General features: G+C 29.3%; 1 protein-coding gene across 12 annotated transcripts in view; it reads left to right on the forward strand.

Moving 5' to 3' along the window:
- The window catches only part of LOC145254806 (uncharacterized), a 400,418-nt gene that overhangs the window by 344,137 nt on the left and 37,236 nt on the right, over positions 1–19,045 (forward strand). For all 12 annotated transcript variants that reach the window (XR_013863805.1, XM_080113605.1, XM_080113609.1 and 9 more), the window contains 2 exons: positions 975–1,103; positions 4,895–5,004. Coding sequence is in view for 11 of the 12 variants with exons in the window: in XM_080113605.1 (XP_079969731.1) it covers positions 975–1,103; positions 4,895–5,004 (239 nt within the window). In the remaining variant the exon portion in view is untranslated. The remainder of the gene's footprint in view (positions 1–974; positions 1,104–4,894; positions 5,005–19,045) is intronic.

Genomic DNA, 19,045 nt, shown 5'->3' on the forward strand with positions numbered 1-19,045 from the left:
TTTTTGAAGATAAAAACTGAATTGCTTTGAAACGTTTTTGAAGATAAAAACTGAATTGCTTTGAAACGTTTTTGAAGATAAAGACTGAATTGCTTTGAAACGTTTTTGAAGATAAAAACTGAATTGCTTTGAAACGTTTTTGAAGATAAAAACTGAATTGCTTTGAAACGTTTTTGAAGATAAAAACTGAATTGCTTTGAAACGTTTTTGAAGATAAAACTGAATTGCTTTGAAACGTTTTTGAAGATAAAAACTGAATTGCTTTGAAACGTTTTTGAAGATAAAAACTGAATTGCTTTGAAACGTTTTTGAAGATAAAAACTGAATTGCTTTGAAACGTTTAAGATAGAATACTGTTGCCACATCTGGGCAGGAGCTGCTAGAAAGGACTTGTCCTGCCTTGATAGAGTTCAAAAAAGACTTCGTAGCCTCGTAGGAGATGTCCTTTTCTCTTCCCTGCAACCTCTATCTCACAGAAGAGATGTTGCGAGTTTGTCTCTGATGTATCGTTATTTTCATGGAAAGTGTTTGACTGAGCTTCAGTCGATAGTCCCCTCTCACCAAACTTTCACAAGAAACACTCATCTAGCTGAAAACACTATCAATAATTCCTCCCACTCGTTATCTGTGCCTAAACCTAAACGTAGATTCAATGAACAAAGCTTCTTTCTTAGAACTGCACGCCTGTGGAATTGTCTTCCGTTTTCCTGCTTTCCGACTGACTACAATATGATTGTCTTCAAGTCTAACGTAAACAAGTTCTTGATGAGCCGTGCCATATAAGTTAACAAATTTACCGAATTTCCATTACTAATGATTACTATATTATCCAATTTCTACTGTACACTCTTTAACCCTTATCCTCGAGTAGCCTCTTGGCCTTGATAATGTGGTGATGCCTGGGTAAAAAAAAAAAAAAAATATGACCTAGCATAGGTGTAGATTTTTTTAAAAGTAGTTGTTTATTGTTTCAGGAGCTAGAAGCAAATATGTCGATGTGATGAACCCAACCGCCTCCACCCAAGCAGTTCCTGAAAATCTTTTCAATGTTTTACCCTCCACCACAGCGGCACCCCCCATTCAGAATATCTTCATACCATCGGGTAAGTTTAAACTTTATTTAAAAAAATTTTTTTTTTTTTAATTTTTTTTAAATTTTTTAGAACTTTTATCCTGCCAACTATTGAATTTACTTTCAATATAATTGTTTTGTAATATAAGTTTATTATAGTTTGGAGATTAGATAAATAATTTTTGCAATTTATGTGAAAGTATTATATATGGACTATTGGAATCAAGTTAGTTTTATGCAAATATGTGATAAAATTCGAATTTTGAATCAAATTATGAATTCTGCAATACTTCAAAAATTATGTTCCATTTAAGGAATAATCTATAAATATAAAAGCGAAAATGTATGTATGTATGTACGCTTTTCCTCGATGTCCACAAAAGGCTTCTTTCAGAGAAGCGCTCACTTAAAACTTTTTATATCATCTATAAATTGTAATATCTCACAGTTAACCATGGAGCTCGCCTGTCTATTTAATTTTATTGACTTTCAAACGTTAATTATTCCACATTTCCCTGCATCGGCACGCGTTACATTCGGTTTTCGGTATAAATAAAAAGCGAAACTCGACTCTAATCACAGGCCCAGAGCCAGTGGTCTCTAGAGAGCTAAGTAACGTTTATTCAATGTCGACTTCGTCATATTAGACGGTAGCTTTCATTTCGAGACGAGGGAACGGGTTTTTAAAAACAAACAAACCGATTTATTGACCTCATTAAAAACTGTCCCGTACAAAATGCTAACTGCTGAATAGCTATCGCCGTCATGTCAATCAAAAACGCGCACCTGTTTTTTTTTTTTCACACTTTACTATTTTCCAACTGCACGTCGTCAAGGCTTCGTACTTTTTTTCACGGGCACCTGTTTTTTTTTTCACATTTCGGGTTTTTTTCACACACACCTACAAACACCCGGGCAACACCGGGTACCCCTCACTAGTGGTAGGGAAAGGCTGTTTATTAGATAAAGTAGAACATCTGATCACCCTCTTTCGTCATTTTAAAACCATCTGTAACATTGATATACACATGTGGTTCATTCCATAGCAAATCAACAAGAGGGTGACCCATGTCCGACACAGATTTTTTTCGAATTTGCTGCACTTATAGTTCTCCATGAAAGGAATTGAATGGCACCTATTCAACTTCTCAATAATTTCATAATATTGACTAACATGACAGGACAGAAAACATTCTCTTCTGGAATTGTATGCAAGAAAATATTAAAAATATCTCTCATTTGAATTCTGACAGTATTAAATAAACATGAAAAAATTCAAATTGCTTAAAATATCTCAATAATGGTATAGATCGAAAGAGCTTGATGACCTGAGAAAGAATCTTTAAAATTTTTTTAAATCTGACTAAAAATAGGGAAGTTATGATTATGTTTGTGCCCTGCATGTTTGTACATTTTTCCCTCTTTAAGATCGTATGCATTTTGTCACATTTTTTACACTACTTTTTCAGTAAAAAAGCCATATCTTTGTTAAAACACAAGATTAAGCAATGAAATTTGCCATATAAGTGTATTTTTGTGCGATGGAATCAGAATTCTTTTTTATATCACATATCGTTTTTCCACAAAAAAGAAAATCTGTTGCATAAAAAAAAGAATGAAAATTCAGTTTCATCACCAAATTTTTTTTTATTGATTTCATGACCATTGTCCTTATGTGAACATTAATCAGCATTAAAATAGCTTTCCAAGGATATACAACTTGACTATATTGCGAAATAGTAAAATGTTTTTTTTATATAAAGGAACAGGTACTAAATTCTGCCATTTTGAATTTTGCCTACTTCTATAAAATGCTGTAGCAACAGTTCTAGTGGAAGGCCCATCATGAAATTTGGAATATATACTATCCTAACATAGACAAATCTTTTACCAAAATTTAAAAAAAAAAAAAAATTAAAATACCGGTTTTTGAGATAAGTCAGGTAAAAGGTCATGGTTAACTTTTTTATTTGATCTCTAAAAAAAATATATCCAAATAAAATTGTACATCTATCCAAGTACTTTAGAGTGATATATTAATGAACTTTGTAAGTCAATAAACAACTTAGATATTGTCTTTTAAAGTTGGTCACTATTCACATTTTTTGTAAAAAAAGGTCAAGGTCATATCTCAGGAACCCCTTGACCTTGAGAAGTTGAATAGGTGACACTCAATTTCTTTCATGGAGATCTATAAGTGTAGCAAATTTGAAAAAAAATCCGTGTCGGACATGGTATCTGCCCCCTCAAAATTTGTTGATTTGACATCGAAAACTAGATCTAATACCTGTAACATTTTTTCTTAAGATTAAGGGAGGTGGTGTTTGATCAACACTGCTGGGGAGCCATGATTTAATGTTTTGTTTTTAAATCCCTGAAACAGTGTTTCATGGTAAACAACTGATGATCCCTTAAATTAACATTAGTACTATAATGAATTCGAGAAAATAAGTTGATGCATTAATTGCAGGTTATTAAATGACTTACTAAATAGTTTTCTAACGGATGATAAAAAATATAAAAATTAAATAAGTTTTTTTTTTTTATATAGTTTTTAAGGTTAAAAAATTTCCAAGACTTTATATATATATTTGTTTTTAGAATTTTTCTTGTATCATATTTTTTTATGATTGTTTTTGAAAAATATTTTCCAGAACAAAATTGAAAAAAAAAAAGAAAGTTAAATTCACCATTTGTGTGCGAAACTATATATATACTTTTTTGACTCTGCCTTGGAAATGCTTGAACGGCTCGACTGATAGACCTGATGTACAACAGGTGATGCAAATTTGCATTGAAACATTTCGTTAAATAAATTGGACAGATTTTGTCAGTTGATCTTTTATTTTAAATCTTGCTAGTTGCTCAACAGTTCAGAAGATGAAACCAGGATCTGTTGTCTTTTGGTCATCTCTACCTCTGTGTGTGGCAAAGATGTTTCACGTGCGGGCACACAAATCAATGAAGTGCTAGTGACAACACTTCTTCTGTACAGTTCCTTTGCGTGATCTGGACCAAATCTTTCCCAACTTTGTATACAACCAATGAACCTTGCTGGGCTGTATTGGTAATAAAAACCTGCAATCTTGCACTTTTAATGAATAACTGCGATTAACAAGGAGGATTTCATGCAGATCAGACAATTTTGAGGCACGATCTTCGTAAAATCTGTGCAGAAGTCTGTCGATCAAACAAGCAAGAGTTTTACGTTTCTAAATTTTTGAGATGAGGATTAATGCTTCATATTATTTGGATTATTCAAACTACTGTTCTCATCTTTAGCGGCGTTCTTATAACGTTTAAGATGATGTAACCTTTAACAGTTTTCAGGTATCTTGTCAAGCTCAGGAATCTGCACAGGATTTCAAGCAGAACACTTTATTTTATCCATTAACTTAATATGCTTTCATTCCGTTAACCATAACTGGGTCTTTACCTGTTGCGTAATGGATAAAGTACTTGATAAAATTCAATTGTAAGTTACTCTTTTGGAGGTCGAAGGGTCAAATCTCAGTGTGGATGACTCTCAAAATACAATTGTAAATTACTTAGGACTTCTAGCCAGTTTATGGTTGACAGAATGAAAGCATACTACTCCTGTGGATTAAATACAGGGTGTCAGTTTGAAATTCTGTATAGATTCTTGAGTTTGACAGAAAAAGTTCCAGGTTTAACTCGAGAGACACTGAGGTTATATCAATCAGAACATTGGTCCAAATAATGCAAATAATATGAAAACGAGTCCAAAAGCATGTTTTAATGTGTTTAAATTGTCGATAAAAATGTTATAGCCCCAAGTATTTTGTTTTTCTCCCTCTTCAGGTGCCAACCCTCCAAATGAATCGACCCCTTCAACAGCTGCCAATGGTCAAAATGAAATGGACACCCTCTCTCCCAGCTACAATCATGTCACTGAACCATCCCCTGGCGAGGTTAGTTAACTCATCGGCTCATTTCTAATTTGGCAATTTGTGCATTGTATCTGATTGTGTTTTCTTTACTTTATGTTTACAGAATGAAGAAAACTTTCTAAATAAATGAAATGCCTGTTAACATATATAAAGCCATCACAAAATGCTTGTATTTTGCTTGCCATCAGCTTGTTTCTTGACTTTCAAGAAATGAATTAATCATTTCATATACTCTGTTGTCAAATGATATAAAAAATTTTTCACATATTTATTAAAAAAAATTTGTCATATACGTATTTATTTTGAAAAAATTTGTCATATACGTATTTATTTTGAAAAAATTTGTCATATACGTATTTATTTTGAAAAAATTTGTCATATACGTATTTATTTTGAAAATATTTGTCATATACGTATTTATTTTGAAAAAATTTGTCATATACGTATTTATTTATAAAAAATTTGTCATATACGTATTTATTTTTAAAAAATTTGTCATATACGTATTTATTTTTAAAAAATTTGTCATATACGTATTTATTTTTAAAAAATTTGTCATATACGTATTTTTAAAAAATTTGTCATATACATATTTATTCAAAAAATTTGTTATATACGTATTTATAAAAAAAAATTGTCTCATATACATATTTATTTAAAAACAAAAAAATTGTCCTATACATATTTATTTAAAAAAAAAATTGTCATATATATATATTTATTAAAAAAAAATTGTCATACGTATTTATCCAAAAAATTGTCATGTACGTATTTATTTTTAAAAAAGTTTGTCATATACATATTTATTAAAACAAAATGTGGGCATTATTTATTATAAACAAGAAAAACAAAAACTGGTAATAATAATGTTATCAAAAGCAGGATAACTTTTTTTGCCTAACTATTTATAGTGTTTTAACTTATTATAAACTATTTATAGTGTTTTAACTTATTATAAACTATTTATAGTGTTTTAACTTATTATAAACTATTTATAGTGTTTTAACTTATAAACTATTTATAGTGTTTTAACTTATTATAAACTATTTATAGTGTTTTAACTTATTATAAACTATTTGTAGTGTTTTAACTTATTATAAACTATTTGTAGTGTTTTAACTTATTATAAACTATTTGTAGTGTTTTAACTTATTATAAACTATTTGTAGTGTTTTAACTTATTATAAACTATTTGTAGATTTTTAACTTATTATAAACTATTTGTAGTGTTTTAACTTATTATAAACTATTTGTAGTGTTTTAACTTATTATAAACTATTTGTAGTGTTTTAACTTATTATAAACTATTTGTAGTGTTTTAACTTATTATAAACTATTTGTAGTGTTTGAACTTATTATAAACTATTTGTAGTGTTTGAACTTATTATAAACTATTTGTAGTGTTTGAACTTATTATAAACTATTTGTAGTGCTTGAACTTATTATAAACTATTTGTAGTGTTTTAACTTATTATAAACTATTTGTAGTGTTTTAACTTATTATAAACTATTTGTAGTGTTTGAGCTTATTATGAACTATTTGTAATGTTTTAACTTATTATAAACTATTTGTAGTGTTTTAACTTATTATAAACTATTTGTAGTGTTTTAACTTATTATAAACTATTTGTAGTGTTTTAACTTATTATAAACTATTTGTAATGTTTTAACTTATTATAAACTATTTGTAGTGTTTTAACTTATTATAAACTATTTGTAGTGTTTTAACTTATTATAAACTATTTGTAGTGTTTTAACTTATTATAAACTATTTGTAGTGTTTTAACTTATTATAAACTATTTGTAGTGTTTTAACTTATTATAAACTATTTGTAGTGTTTTAACTTATTATAAACTATTTGTAGTGTTTTAACTTATTATAAACTATTTGTAGTGTTTTAACTTATAAACTATTTGTAGTGTTTTAACTTATAAACTATTTGTAGTGTTTTAACTTATAAACTATTTGTAGTGTTTTAACTTATAAACTATTTGTAGTGTTTTAACTTATAAACTATTTGTAGTGTTTTAACTTATAAACTATTTGTAGTGTTTTAACTTATAAACTATTTGTAGTGTTTTAACTTATAAACTATTTGTAGTGTTTTAACTTATAAACTATTTGTAGTGTTTTAACTTATAAACTATTTGTAGTGTTTTAACTTATTATAAACTATTTGTAGTGTTTTAACCTATTATAAACTATTTGTAGTGTTTTAACCTATTATAAACTATTTGTAGTGTTTTAACCTATTATAAACTATTTGTAGTGTTTTAACTTATTATAAACTATTTGTAGTGTTTTAACTTATTATAAAGCCTTTATATGGTTTGAAAAACAAGTGTCGAATGTTACTTGAGAATTAGAAAAAAATGGCTAACATGAGTCACATCTTTGGAGTCTCTATTATCAAAAATTGAAAATGAAACAAAGTACTGGTAGAAATCCATCCCGTGCAGATCATTTTACAATCAATCATATTGTCATTAAAATGATTTTTTTAAATTTTTAAGTCAGCAAATTCTGGTGCTTGTTCAAAATTACTCCCTTATATTACAAAACAAAAATAAAGATCCATATGATATATGCACCTGTGACAGAAAATATTGTACACCAAAAAATTATGTAAATTGATCAAGTAGTTCTATTTTCAAATCAGGAAATCAAATTTTGTAGCCAAACGAACACCGACCATATCGTGATGCCATTTTGAAAACAAGGAAAATAACTCCAACTAATTCAAACTTGCAAGATTTTAGAAGGTTTTTCTTGACATGGGGACATTAGAAAAATTCAAATTTGCTTAAGAAAATGATTTTCTTTTTAAAAATGAAACTAATTGATCAATTTATGTGATGTTTGGAATGCAATATTTTCTTTCTGTTGCAAGTACGTGCAGGCAAAATTGGAAGGAAAATAAATCCTTTTGGACTAAGAGAGATAATCCAGGCCATATAACGTTTTGTAAAATAACAAAAAAAAAAAAAAAAATCAGATTTTTATTTGATTTTTTATTAACTACATGATTTCTTTTTCTTGTCTTGTTAAAGTTGAATTAATTAGGTTTTAAGGATCCCAAACATAAGCAAATATAAAAAGGATGAATTTAATTCTACACCGATTGACTTCCATACATGTAGATGGCATTTCTGGATAATGAACCAGAGTTGTTCGATTTTTAATGAGAGGAAAGATTTATTTTAAGGAAATATTATAAGGGGATATTAAATATTTATTTTTTAATTTAGGTTGTGTGTGTGTGTTACTTTTTTCAAAGGTCATCTCCTTCGCGTCCTAAATTCTCATTTTAAAATGACTTCATTTGTATGATTATTCAATTTATATTTACATTATTTTAATTCTAATAAATACGTACCATTTTTTTTTCTTTTGGAAGAGGAAGAATTATTTTACATTTTAATTAACCTTACAAATTTATGAAATAAATACATTTTTAATATATACATATCTATATATTAATACGATGGTGTGTGTGTTCTTTAGAGTGTCACGCTTACATCTGGGTCGTTTAATTGTTATGTTCTATTTTTTTGTCATATATAATTTTACCAAGAATTCTTCATAAGTTTTGGTTTCGATTATAGCTAATGACACTTAAATCATCTACGTTTTTTTATAAATAATTTTATCAAGAATTCTTCATAAGTTTTGGTTTCGATTATGACTGAAGAAACTCAAGTTATATATACATACATTTCTTTCATAAGTTTTTATTTCTGTTTCGATTCAAACTAATGCACCCTAAGTCATATGGATATTTTTTTAATTTATTTTTGAAATCACAACTTTATAACACATAAAAATCGATAGAACATTTACTCTATAATAATATACACGAAATCTGCAAAAATTAAAATATCATATTTAAGCATACATTACGACCGGGCTACACTGGGCATCCTTGCTTGCTTGGATAAATACTTTTGCAGTTTTAGCAAAAAAGCTACAATAATATCAGAGCGTCTCCATTTACACTGAACAGAATGCCAACATCAATATATTACATACAAGTCCCCTGTGGAATTTTCACAGGTCCCACTAGTATATATTAATATAAATAAATTTACAAGGACACTGGAAATGCTAATGTTTCGGACACATGGTCGGTTAAAACCACAAGTCCTCACCAGGCGACTTAAAAAAAATATTGCTCTTCTTTTATCAAGCACTCTTAATAACCTTGTTAAATTTGTGAGTTATCACTCTTGAACACCTATAACTTGAGATATATAATACCAGGATTTTTTCCTGATGGTTTGCTTGTAGATGAAAAAATTCAAATATTTCATCATTTGTTGATGACTTGTCAACCTTTTCTCTTGATTGACATTCTTTGTTGATGTGATGACATTTCTGTCAAGCTAATTACATGAAGAAAAATAAATTTTCAACTTCATTTTTATGTTGAAATGTTTGACAGAGAAACAATATTCTTCTTTACTTGTTTGGCTCTTGGTACAAACAGCCATAGCTTACAACCAATTCACATATATAAATAAATACACATGCGTGTGTATTTATTTAAATTATATATATATGTATATATTTATTTAAATTATATATAATATATATAAACACACACATGTGTTATATGTAAATGTTTATAAAAATATGTATAAACATGTATATATAAATGTCTGTGTGTATATATATATAATTTATTAATGTTGGAACAATTAATCAGAATTTCAACTTTTGGGAGTATCAGAATCAGAAAAATTGTTTCCTATTTTCCGATGTCAAAAACTTTTTTTGTAAAACTTAATTTCCTGTCACTGGAACTAATGCTCAAATGATGAATATTCATTGATTTTAAACTGATAGTAAAATTAAAATCTATTTATTACCAAGTGTATTTCTTTTTATATATAGTTGCGTAAATATATGCACAAATTACATGGGTATTTACGGCAATCTGGAAATAAAACAAATATTTAACGGTTTCCAAAGAATAGGAATCCATAATTGTATTGGAATCAGAAATTTAGAACAAAATTGGTAATTGTATTGGAATTGGGGAAAATATTGAAATCGCCCCCATCATTAATATATATATATATATATATATATATATATATTTCTGTGGAAATGTTTTCTTTTCAAGTATATTTCACCTTTTATTTATACCAATCTTTTAATTTATGAAGCTCAATGTAATTACAGAACATGTAACAAATAATTGACTATATATATATATATATATATATAGTGAATAAATGACAAAAAACTATATTCCGAAATTCATGATGTTGACCATATTTACTCCTTTAATTCAGTCGACATTTACAATTCTTGACATTATCTGTTTCGTAGCGCAGAATCTTTATATCAATCAGTGAATCTATTATGCCCTTAACTCATCAGAAGAAATAGCAGCAATCAATCCGTCAAAAGGAAATGAAGTAGAATAAATAAGATGGTCAACATCATGAATTTTGGTATATAGTTTTTTTGTCATTTATTTACTATATTGCTCTGTAATTACATTGAGCTTCTTAAATAAGGATTGGTATATATTATAAGAAAATATATTTCTACAGAAATATATATATATATATATATATGAATGAAATTTAATAAAAAAAAAAATTTATTAAAAATGGTAACACCTAAAATTTACATGCTTTCCTGTTTTCCAAAAGTCATGTACAGAAATTCTTCATTCTTAGCCGAGACACAGTGAATCTAATGTCGAGATTAGCACTGAGCCAATTTCAATCTCACACACAAACGCACATTCACTGTGGAAGCCACGTAGAATCATTTCATGTTTTCATTTTCAATTATCATCAAAAATCAAAGATTTATTATTTATTTCATAAACACTAATGTAAATCTTGTTTTAAAATTTATTTTCAGCTTTTACTTAAAACATTGCTCTTTGTTAAAAACTGATGACAAATGTTTTGGTAGCCTGACTGATTTTGAAACAATAGATAATATCTATCATAAGTAGATTATATTTTCACTCTACGTGATAGTGTGTGCGGGTATACTATGTTATGTGTTTCAACGCTTATTTGCTGATGCTATTGTTTGCATGAGTACTATTACTAAACAAGTGATTTATTTAGTATTCGGGACTGGATATGAACAAAAAATGCTTCAAAGTGAAAAATAAGACTTGTACAGGATTCAAACACGTGTTTCTCTCTAAATGTATGGCTTGTTAAAGTGGTCGAACATGATGCCCGTATCTGGCAGTACCCACACCGAGGCACATTTTCACATACTGTGCAAGTATCATTTTTCACTTGGTGGTAATCTTAGTTTTTTTTTTTTTTTTTTTTTTTTTTTTACACAGTGATCACCACTTATCAAGGCCCGGAAGCCACTCAGGGATAAGGGTTATTGCAAGTACATTACGTTAGTGTGGAGATTTGATGAAGTGTTTAATTAAGGGGGCGGTTCATTAGGAATTTGTTAACATTGGACTTGAAGACATCCAAGTTGTAGTCCGGAGGGAAGCAGGCAGATGGAACAGAGTTCCACAGGCGTGCAGTTCTAAGAAAGAAGCTTTGTTCATGGAATCCGCGTTTTGATTTAGGCACAGATATAGAGTGGGGGAAATTTTTCACAGTGGATTCAGCTAGACAGGTGTTTTTCGTGAAAGATTGGCGAGGGGGGACCAGAGTTTATAGTCAGCTGTGGACTAAATTAAGTTCTTAAAAAAAACTTAAATTAAGAATTAACAAAAAAGGCATTTTCCTACATTAAGATCATATACATATTCCAGATTAAAAATATCCAAGAGTAAAAACTATTGAATTTCAGCAAGATTTTTGATAGTGCTTAATAAAAAGAATAAGATTTTATTTTGTTGCTTGACGGTGTCTCCTTAGACTGAAATAGTAGATTAGCAAATTATGGTAATTTTGTTTACCTAAATTGAATAAAAATTTTTATATATATAAAAATGTATCCTCATTTCATTTAACCATGGAGTATCCTTTTTTTACACTATCCTTTCAAATTTAATTTCCAATATATGTGCTAATAAACAAAATTTATAAGTACTCATATCTATTTGGATCTAATGAGATGAGCCATTCATTGAAAATCCAGTGATTTTTGGCGGGTGTGGGGGGGGAGGTTATAAGAATTATTTGTACTCACTTGTCAAACAACAAATTCTGTTCTAATTCTACATAATTTAATTCAGAATTTATATATATATATATATATATATATATATATAAATTCTGAATTATACACACACACACAGTAGAACCCTCGGGATATGGCATTAATCCGTTCTGGGGTTGGAATTGTAAGGTGAAATTGCTGTATGGCGGAGCCTAAGCAAAGTTTTATGCAGTACATATTAAAAATTAGTAACAAAATACAGTACAGTATATTATACACATGTATATAATCAAATAACATTATAAATAACAACGTAAGGCAGGACAAATACGATAACCAGTGGGCCAGAAAAAAAAATGTATCCCACATCGTAAAAAAAAAAAATGTATCTTGGAGCTCTACTGTGTGTGTATATATATATATACAGGGTGATCCAAAAAAACAAAAGCTAAATGGAGTCCATCTAGAACATATGCTGTAGAACGAAGAAAAAAAGGCCAAAGACCCTTGTGTTTTGATGTGATGTTTTGAATATAATAAACTAGTTATGACCAAAGTTTCATTTCATTCAGACAAAACACTAAGAAACGGGGCCCTAATTAGAGTTGGGGCCCGTTTTTTTTGGTCAACTTCTGTGTGTGTGTGTGCGTGTGTGTATATATATATATATATATATATATGGCTTAATTTAATACTTTACTGTAGTTTCCGGTTATCAGGAATGTATTCATAAATTTCTTGATATATTTTTTGATTTGAATACAACTTAAAAATGAAAGGTTTGAATTTATAATCAAATTAAGGTTTTTAATATTATGTGAAACTACAATTACTTTTTAAGTTAAGCCTTATTGTCATAAAACTCTTTCTGAAAGGATATCAAACTCTTTGTTTGTACTCTGTCTCCTGTCTTGACTGCATCTTTTGTTCAGCTTCTGAGAAGTTGATTTTCATGTTTTATATATATATATATACATACATATACACACATCGAATTTTAGTCATTCAATGAATTTAAAAATTTATGACATGAAATGTTTGAGTTTCAGATCAAAAGATTTTTATTATTCTATGTAAGACAAAGAATACATTTGAAATATTTTAGCTCCTTATCCTATAGGATTTCGATGTTTACCATCTCTTCAGAGAAGAAAATATTACAAATAGTTAGAGATTGAAATCTTATAAGATAAGGAGTTAAAATATTTCAAATGTATTCTTTGAATAAAAATCTTTGATCTGAAAGTCAAACATTTCACGTCATAAATTTTTAAATTCATTGAATGACTAAACTTTGATTTTTTTGCTCTATCTTTCATATAGAGCAATTCTTATTTAGGTGGGATAATACTTATAGAATATTACTGCTAGTAATATTTTGTAAATCTTATAATCCTTCCTAGGACAGGCAAAATTCACAGAACAGTTTTGCACCATGTTAATCTTGCGTATGAAGATTATAAACAAAATATAATTATGCTAAACGTTATGTCTAGAATCCTTATTTCAGTTTTGATGAAAATATATTACAGAGTTTTTATTCTAGAAAATGTCTTAAATTTAAGGCTTAAGCTTAAGGGTATTAAGAAGAAATTGGAATTCATTGGTAAAATTTAATGCTGATCCGAAATATTTAAAATTTTATATGGCAAATTGTGCCAATATTATATCTCCCCCCTCTACCTTTAAAATACTTCATATAAAATAAAATTTTGGTAACATTTATTAATTGATATCTAATACTTATAGTTAAAATTTAACCCACATCAGATATCTGAATTTTTATGAAGGACTTTCAGCCTTTCTTTTCCTTTTTTGCATAAAATTAAATTATACTAAATAGAACTTACATTACCAACTATTAGATCTAGTAGTTGTGTTCTAGAATTCATCATGATCAGTTAGCTTAGGAATGAATGCTGCACAAGGAAATATGTAAACATATACACATACCTAACTTTCATTTTTACAAGAGACCACTCGAGGATGAGGATTAATAAATGTAGGTGATAGTGTATTAAGTGTTAATGGTGTAAGTTGTGTGGAATTTAATTATTTAAGAGGAGAGTTTTCCAAAAACTTGTTTACATTGGACTTGATGACTAAGATATTGTAGTTGGCTGGGAAACGGGTCAGCAGAACAGTGTTCCACAGGCAGGCAGTTCTAGGAAAGAACCTTTGTTCATGAAATCTGCATTTAGACTTAGACAGAGAGTGAGAGAAATTGTTGATAGTGATTGTAGCAAGTTGAGAGTTTTTTGTGAAAGTATAGCAAGAGCGGACCATAAATTGGAGCTCAAACAATCACTTGCCATAAAAAACTAACTTGAGATGAATAGACTGATCTAATCTAGCTTTAGATAGACTAATGTAATCTAGCTTTAGATAGACTAATGTAATCTAGCTTTAGATAGACTAATGTAATCTAGCTTTAGATAGACTAATGTAATCTAGCTTTAGATAGACTAATGTAATCTAGCTTTAGATAAATAGACTAATGTAATCTAGCTTTAGATAAATAGACTAATGTAATCTAGCTTTAGATAAATAGACTAATGTAATCTAGCTTTAGATAAATAGACTAATGTAATCTAGCTTTAGATAAATAGACTAATGTAATCTAGCTTTAGATAGACTAATGTAATCTAGCTTTAGATAAATAGACTAATGTAATCTAGCTTTAGATAAATAGACTAATGTAATCTAGCTTTAGATAAATAGACTAATGTAATCTAGCTTTAGATAAATAGACTAATGTAATCTAGCTTTAGATAAATAGACTAATGTAATCTAGCTTTAGATAAATAGACTAATGTAATCTAGCTTTAGATAAATTGACTCGTATAACTGTAGATAAAGAGATGTATCTATGTTAGAACTAATCAGATTGAGCATGATTCATCTGTATATCAAATATAGTTTAGATGCATAAATAGATGCCAGCAGATGTTCTTTCCCAAAAGTGTGACCTTAGCTGACATATTTCTTTCTGACCTATCAAGAATTAAATAATCCCCAATAAGTTTCAGCATGTTTTGTGAAATGTGGACAAGTTTGTCTTGCCTTACAAATTCTGGATTTTAAGCTAGATTGATTTCCGATATATATAGTAGATATTATAAAAGAATCATTCTAGAGTAATATGTGGGTTGGGGCAGTTTGTATTTGGTGTTATGTATGAGGGTGACCATTTTCTAGTTCCTCGCACTGGAGATCTTTTTTTTTGGTTACTCCCACTTTGCAGGAATATATAGGATATTTCTTTTATTGCCATCTCCTAGCAAACTGCTCTGTGAAACTTAAGCCTGACAGACCTAGGAAATTTCTATTTTCAGTTTAAGCATGACAGGCCTAGTAAACTAGTATTTCTAACCTTATTCTACCAGGTCAAGCTGCCTGATAATACTGGCTACCTGACTTAAAATGCACAAAACATTGATGTGATTAATAAACTTTTCAAAACTCAATCATGTTTGGAAAGCCAAAGCCAAAAACAATCTTCTTCTAGAAAGCAACCAAACAAAACCTCATGGATTTTCCAAAATAAATGGATTTGGCATTAAATAATCTGAAAAACAAAACAACCAAACCAAACACTTTGAATAAATATTTAAAGATATAAAGAATTTAAAATGAAAAAAAAATTTACCAAAATTACTGGATTCAGCATTAAATAACCTGAAAAAAAGATGATCTGGCATAAAACAAAAAAACTAAACCTTATCTGTGGTGACAGACAGACAGACAGACGGAGCTTCTTAAGGAGAAGAATGGACACTAAAAACTAGTGATGGGGTTGGGTGACATTTTGCAATAGCTTTTGATTTGAAAAGGTTAAATGGTTGTCTGTGAAAATAAACAATGTACTAATTTTCAGCAAAACATTTTTCTTTTTCTCTTTTCTTGTGTAAACATCAACCAAATTGTAGTGTGGGATTATTTAAGTCAGAAAAGATGTTTTCTTTTTTTGGTAATTTCATTAAAAGCAGGACATTTTCCTCTTCTCTTTGCTTGCAACTTTTGAATAAACATAAAAAAGAAATAAAGATTATGAGCCGATTTTCTTGTTTTAAAGGAACACTTCAATTGCCGTAAAATAAACATCATTAGGAAATATATATATGTGAGTATATATATATATATATATATATATATATATATATATATATATATATATATCTAGAATCTCTTGTGTGTGTGTTTATATATGCATATTTTTCCTTATTTTATTTTACTTCAGTTGGAGTTTTCGAAAACCAAAGGATCTCCATATGAGATGCATAGATATTTGAATATTTCATTAAAATTCTTCTTTATATTTCAAACACTGAGTTAGTAACGAAGTTGAGAACTGTACAGAAAGACACTCAAGTTAAAGTTCTCTTTGGTGGGCATTCAAATTCTCTCCTATATATATATATATATATATATATATATACATACACACACACACACACACACCATACTTTGAGGTAATTGCACCATATCCGGGGGTTATTGCGCCAACTAAAAAAAAAAAAGTGCTCTTTTTATGCGTGGTTGCCAAAAGAGCACTTTTAGTTAGTTGGTGCAATTACCCGAAACATGGCACAATTACCCCAAAGTAACGTGTTTGTGTATTTATGTATGTATGTATGTATGTGTGTGTGTGTATATATATATATATATATATATGAAGCTGAATGTCTGTATGTGTGTGTATATATATATATATATATATATATATGAAGCTGAATGTCTGTATGTGTGTGTGTGTGTATATATATATATATATATATATATATAAAGCTGAATGTCTGTATGTGTGTGTCTGGTCACGAATAGGCTCCTATATGGTTGAGTATTTTAAAAAACTGATTACATATACTGATAGAAGATGTATCGAGACACAGGAATGGGTATGTTTGATCTGGCAGAACAGTAGTTCATTAAAATTGTGTGGTCTGCATTCGCACCTGGTCCACAAAGTATGGAAATAAAAAATTTAAAAATTAAAAAAAAAAATGTTTACAAGTGTTTTTGATATAGATGTACATAAGAATACTTTGATAAGTATGTTTTAACTTAAATAGGGATGGTATGATAAAATTGTGGGGTCTGCATTCGCATCTGGCCTCCATAGAATGGAAATAGACACAAACTTTAATAAATACTTTTCATATCTATCTATGTAAGTATACTTTGATAATTATGTTTCTGTTTGAAGAAATATGGTATAATAAAATTATGGGGTGTTCGTTTGCACATGACCTCCATAGAATGGAAATATGTCACAAAGTTTAACAAGGTTTTTTTAATATAGATCCACAGAATATTGTAATAAGTGTTTCAGTGTGAACAGGTATGGTATAATAAATTACGGGGTTTATCTATTTTATTTTTACTTTCATATTTTGCTTTGGTTTTGATACCCCCTAAATCAACCCAAATTTACAACCCTTCTTTTTCATAACCTATCATACTTTCATAAATCAGAGTCCATTTTCTGTAGGCTGTTTTTGAACCCAGTCAACGACGGGTGCTTTTGCTAGTCTTTTTATAATATTAATACATTTACTAGTACATTGAAATAAACTTTGCTCTTTAGACTCCAGGTCTAATCCCTCTAAAAAATAAAAATATATATATATATATATATATAAAGGGCTCCTTCAGTCTTTGACAAACTATGGATACCCACGAAGGGGTGCCTACATGTGAAATTTTTGTGGCAGGAGGTGCACAATCTCCAACCACACCTCTCCTGAGTCGACATTGTTAAATACCAGTGGAAATTGAAGTGACGGTACAGGACAACTTAAAACAATGCCGAGATAAGCGGAGAGCACATACAGTGCCTAGAATTCACAAATGGTCACCCATCTGGTACTAACCAGGCTCAACATTGCTTAACTTTGGTGATCCGATGAGAACCAGTGAGTCAACATGATTATGCCATATATATATATATATATATATATATATATATATATATATATATATATATATATATAGTAATGAATAAAAAGGAGTTAGTGTTTACCTGATATACGCAATGGTAAACTTTTATGCAAGCTGAAATATTATGCGTGGTTTTTATATTTTTTTACATATCCAAAATTTTTTCACTTGTTTTTCTTAGCAATTTATGACGAGAATAAATTGCAGTTTTACTTGATGCCATAACTAGCAAATTCTTGCTACAAATATAATTTGCTGATTTCTTTCTGTCCTCTGATTAGAAGAATAGCATTCTTTGAAGCGCCGCGGAATAAGGACTTTGTAAATTGTTTTTTGGAGTATTCAGTTGAACAGTAGATTCTGATTGGAAAGTTCAACTTAGTTTTAATTTTCTTTATCGGGTTGTCAGGACAACCTGGCATGAGGGTACTTTTCCCTACGAGTAAACCGTGAATAAATATTCAAAATCACATAGTATTTACTGACCAGATAAGATCTCGGTATGGCTAACCGACATTGGCTTTTACAAAGAACTAGTGGGGGTTCCCGGTGTTACCAGGATGTTTGTCGTTGTGTGTGTTGGGAGGGGTTAAAACAAATATGATTAAAAAAAAAAAGAAGTTTTCCTAGGTAGGTAGGATCGAACCAGAAGCCTTGAGGCGAAGGTGGAAAATAAAGTGTGAAAAAAAAAAAAACTGACACGTTAACCGCTCAGCCAGCAAGGGAGAGTATCAGAAAAACGTTTGAATTTAATCAAGGATTAAAAACTGAATTGACAGGTGTGCGTATTTAATAAGGTCAAATAGGAATCCCGCAGTTAACTGCAAGGCAATTTTTGGGGGTTTGTTTACCCAACTTTGGCTGGTTTTGTTTCCCCAAGATGTTGGGGCGGGGGAAACCAGCTCCCAATAAATGAATAGCAGTTGTCTGATATAAGGAGTTTCCCCCGCATTGGTCAAAGCTTTATTGCTTTCTGGACGTTCCTGGCACAAGGGCTTGGAACACTGCCTTCGC

Source organism: Euprymna scolopes, chromosome 30, assembly GCF_053919585.1.
Source record: "Euprymna scolopes isolate OS-2025 chromosome 30, ASM5391958v1, whole genome shotgun sequence".
In the NCBI taxonomy this organism is placed as follows: domain Eukaryota; kingdom Metazoa; phylum Mollusca; class Cephalopoda; order Sepiida; family Sepiolidae; genus Euprymna; species Euprymna scolopes.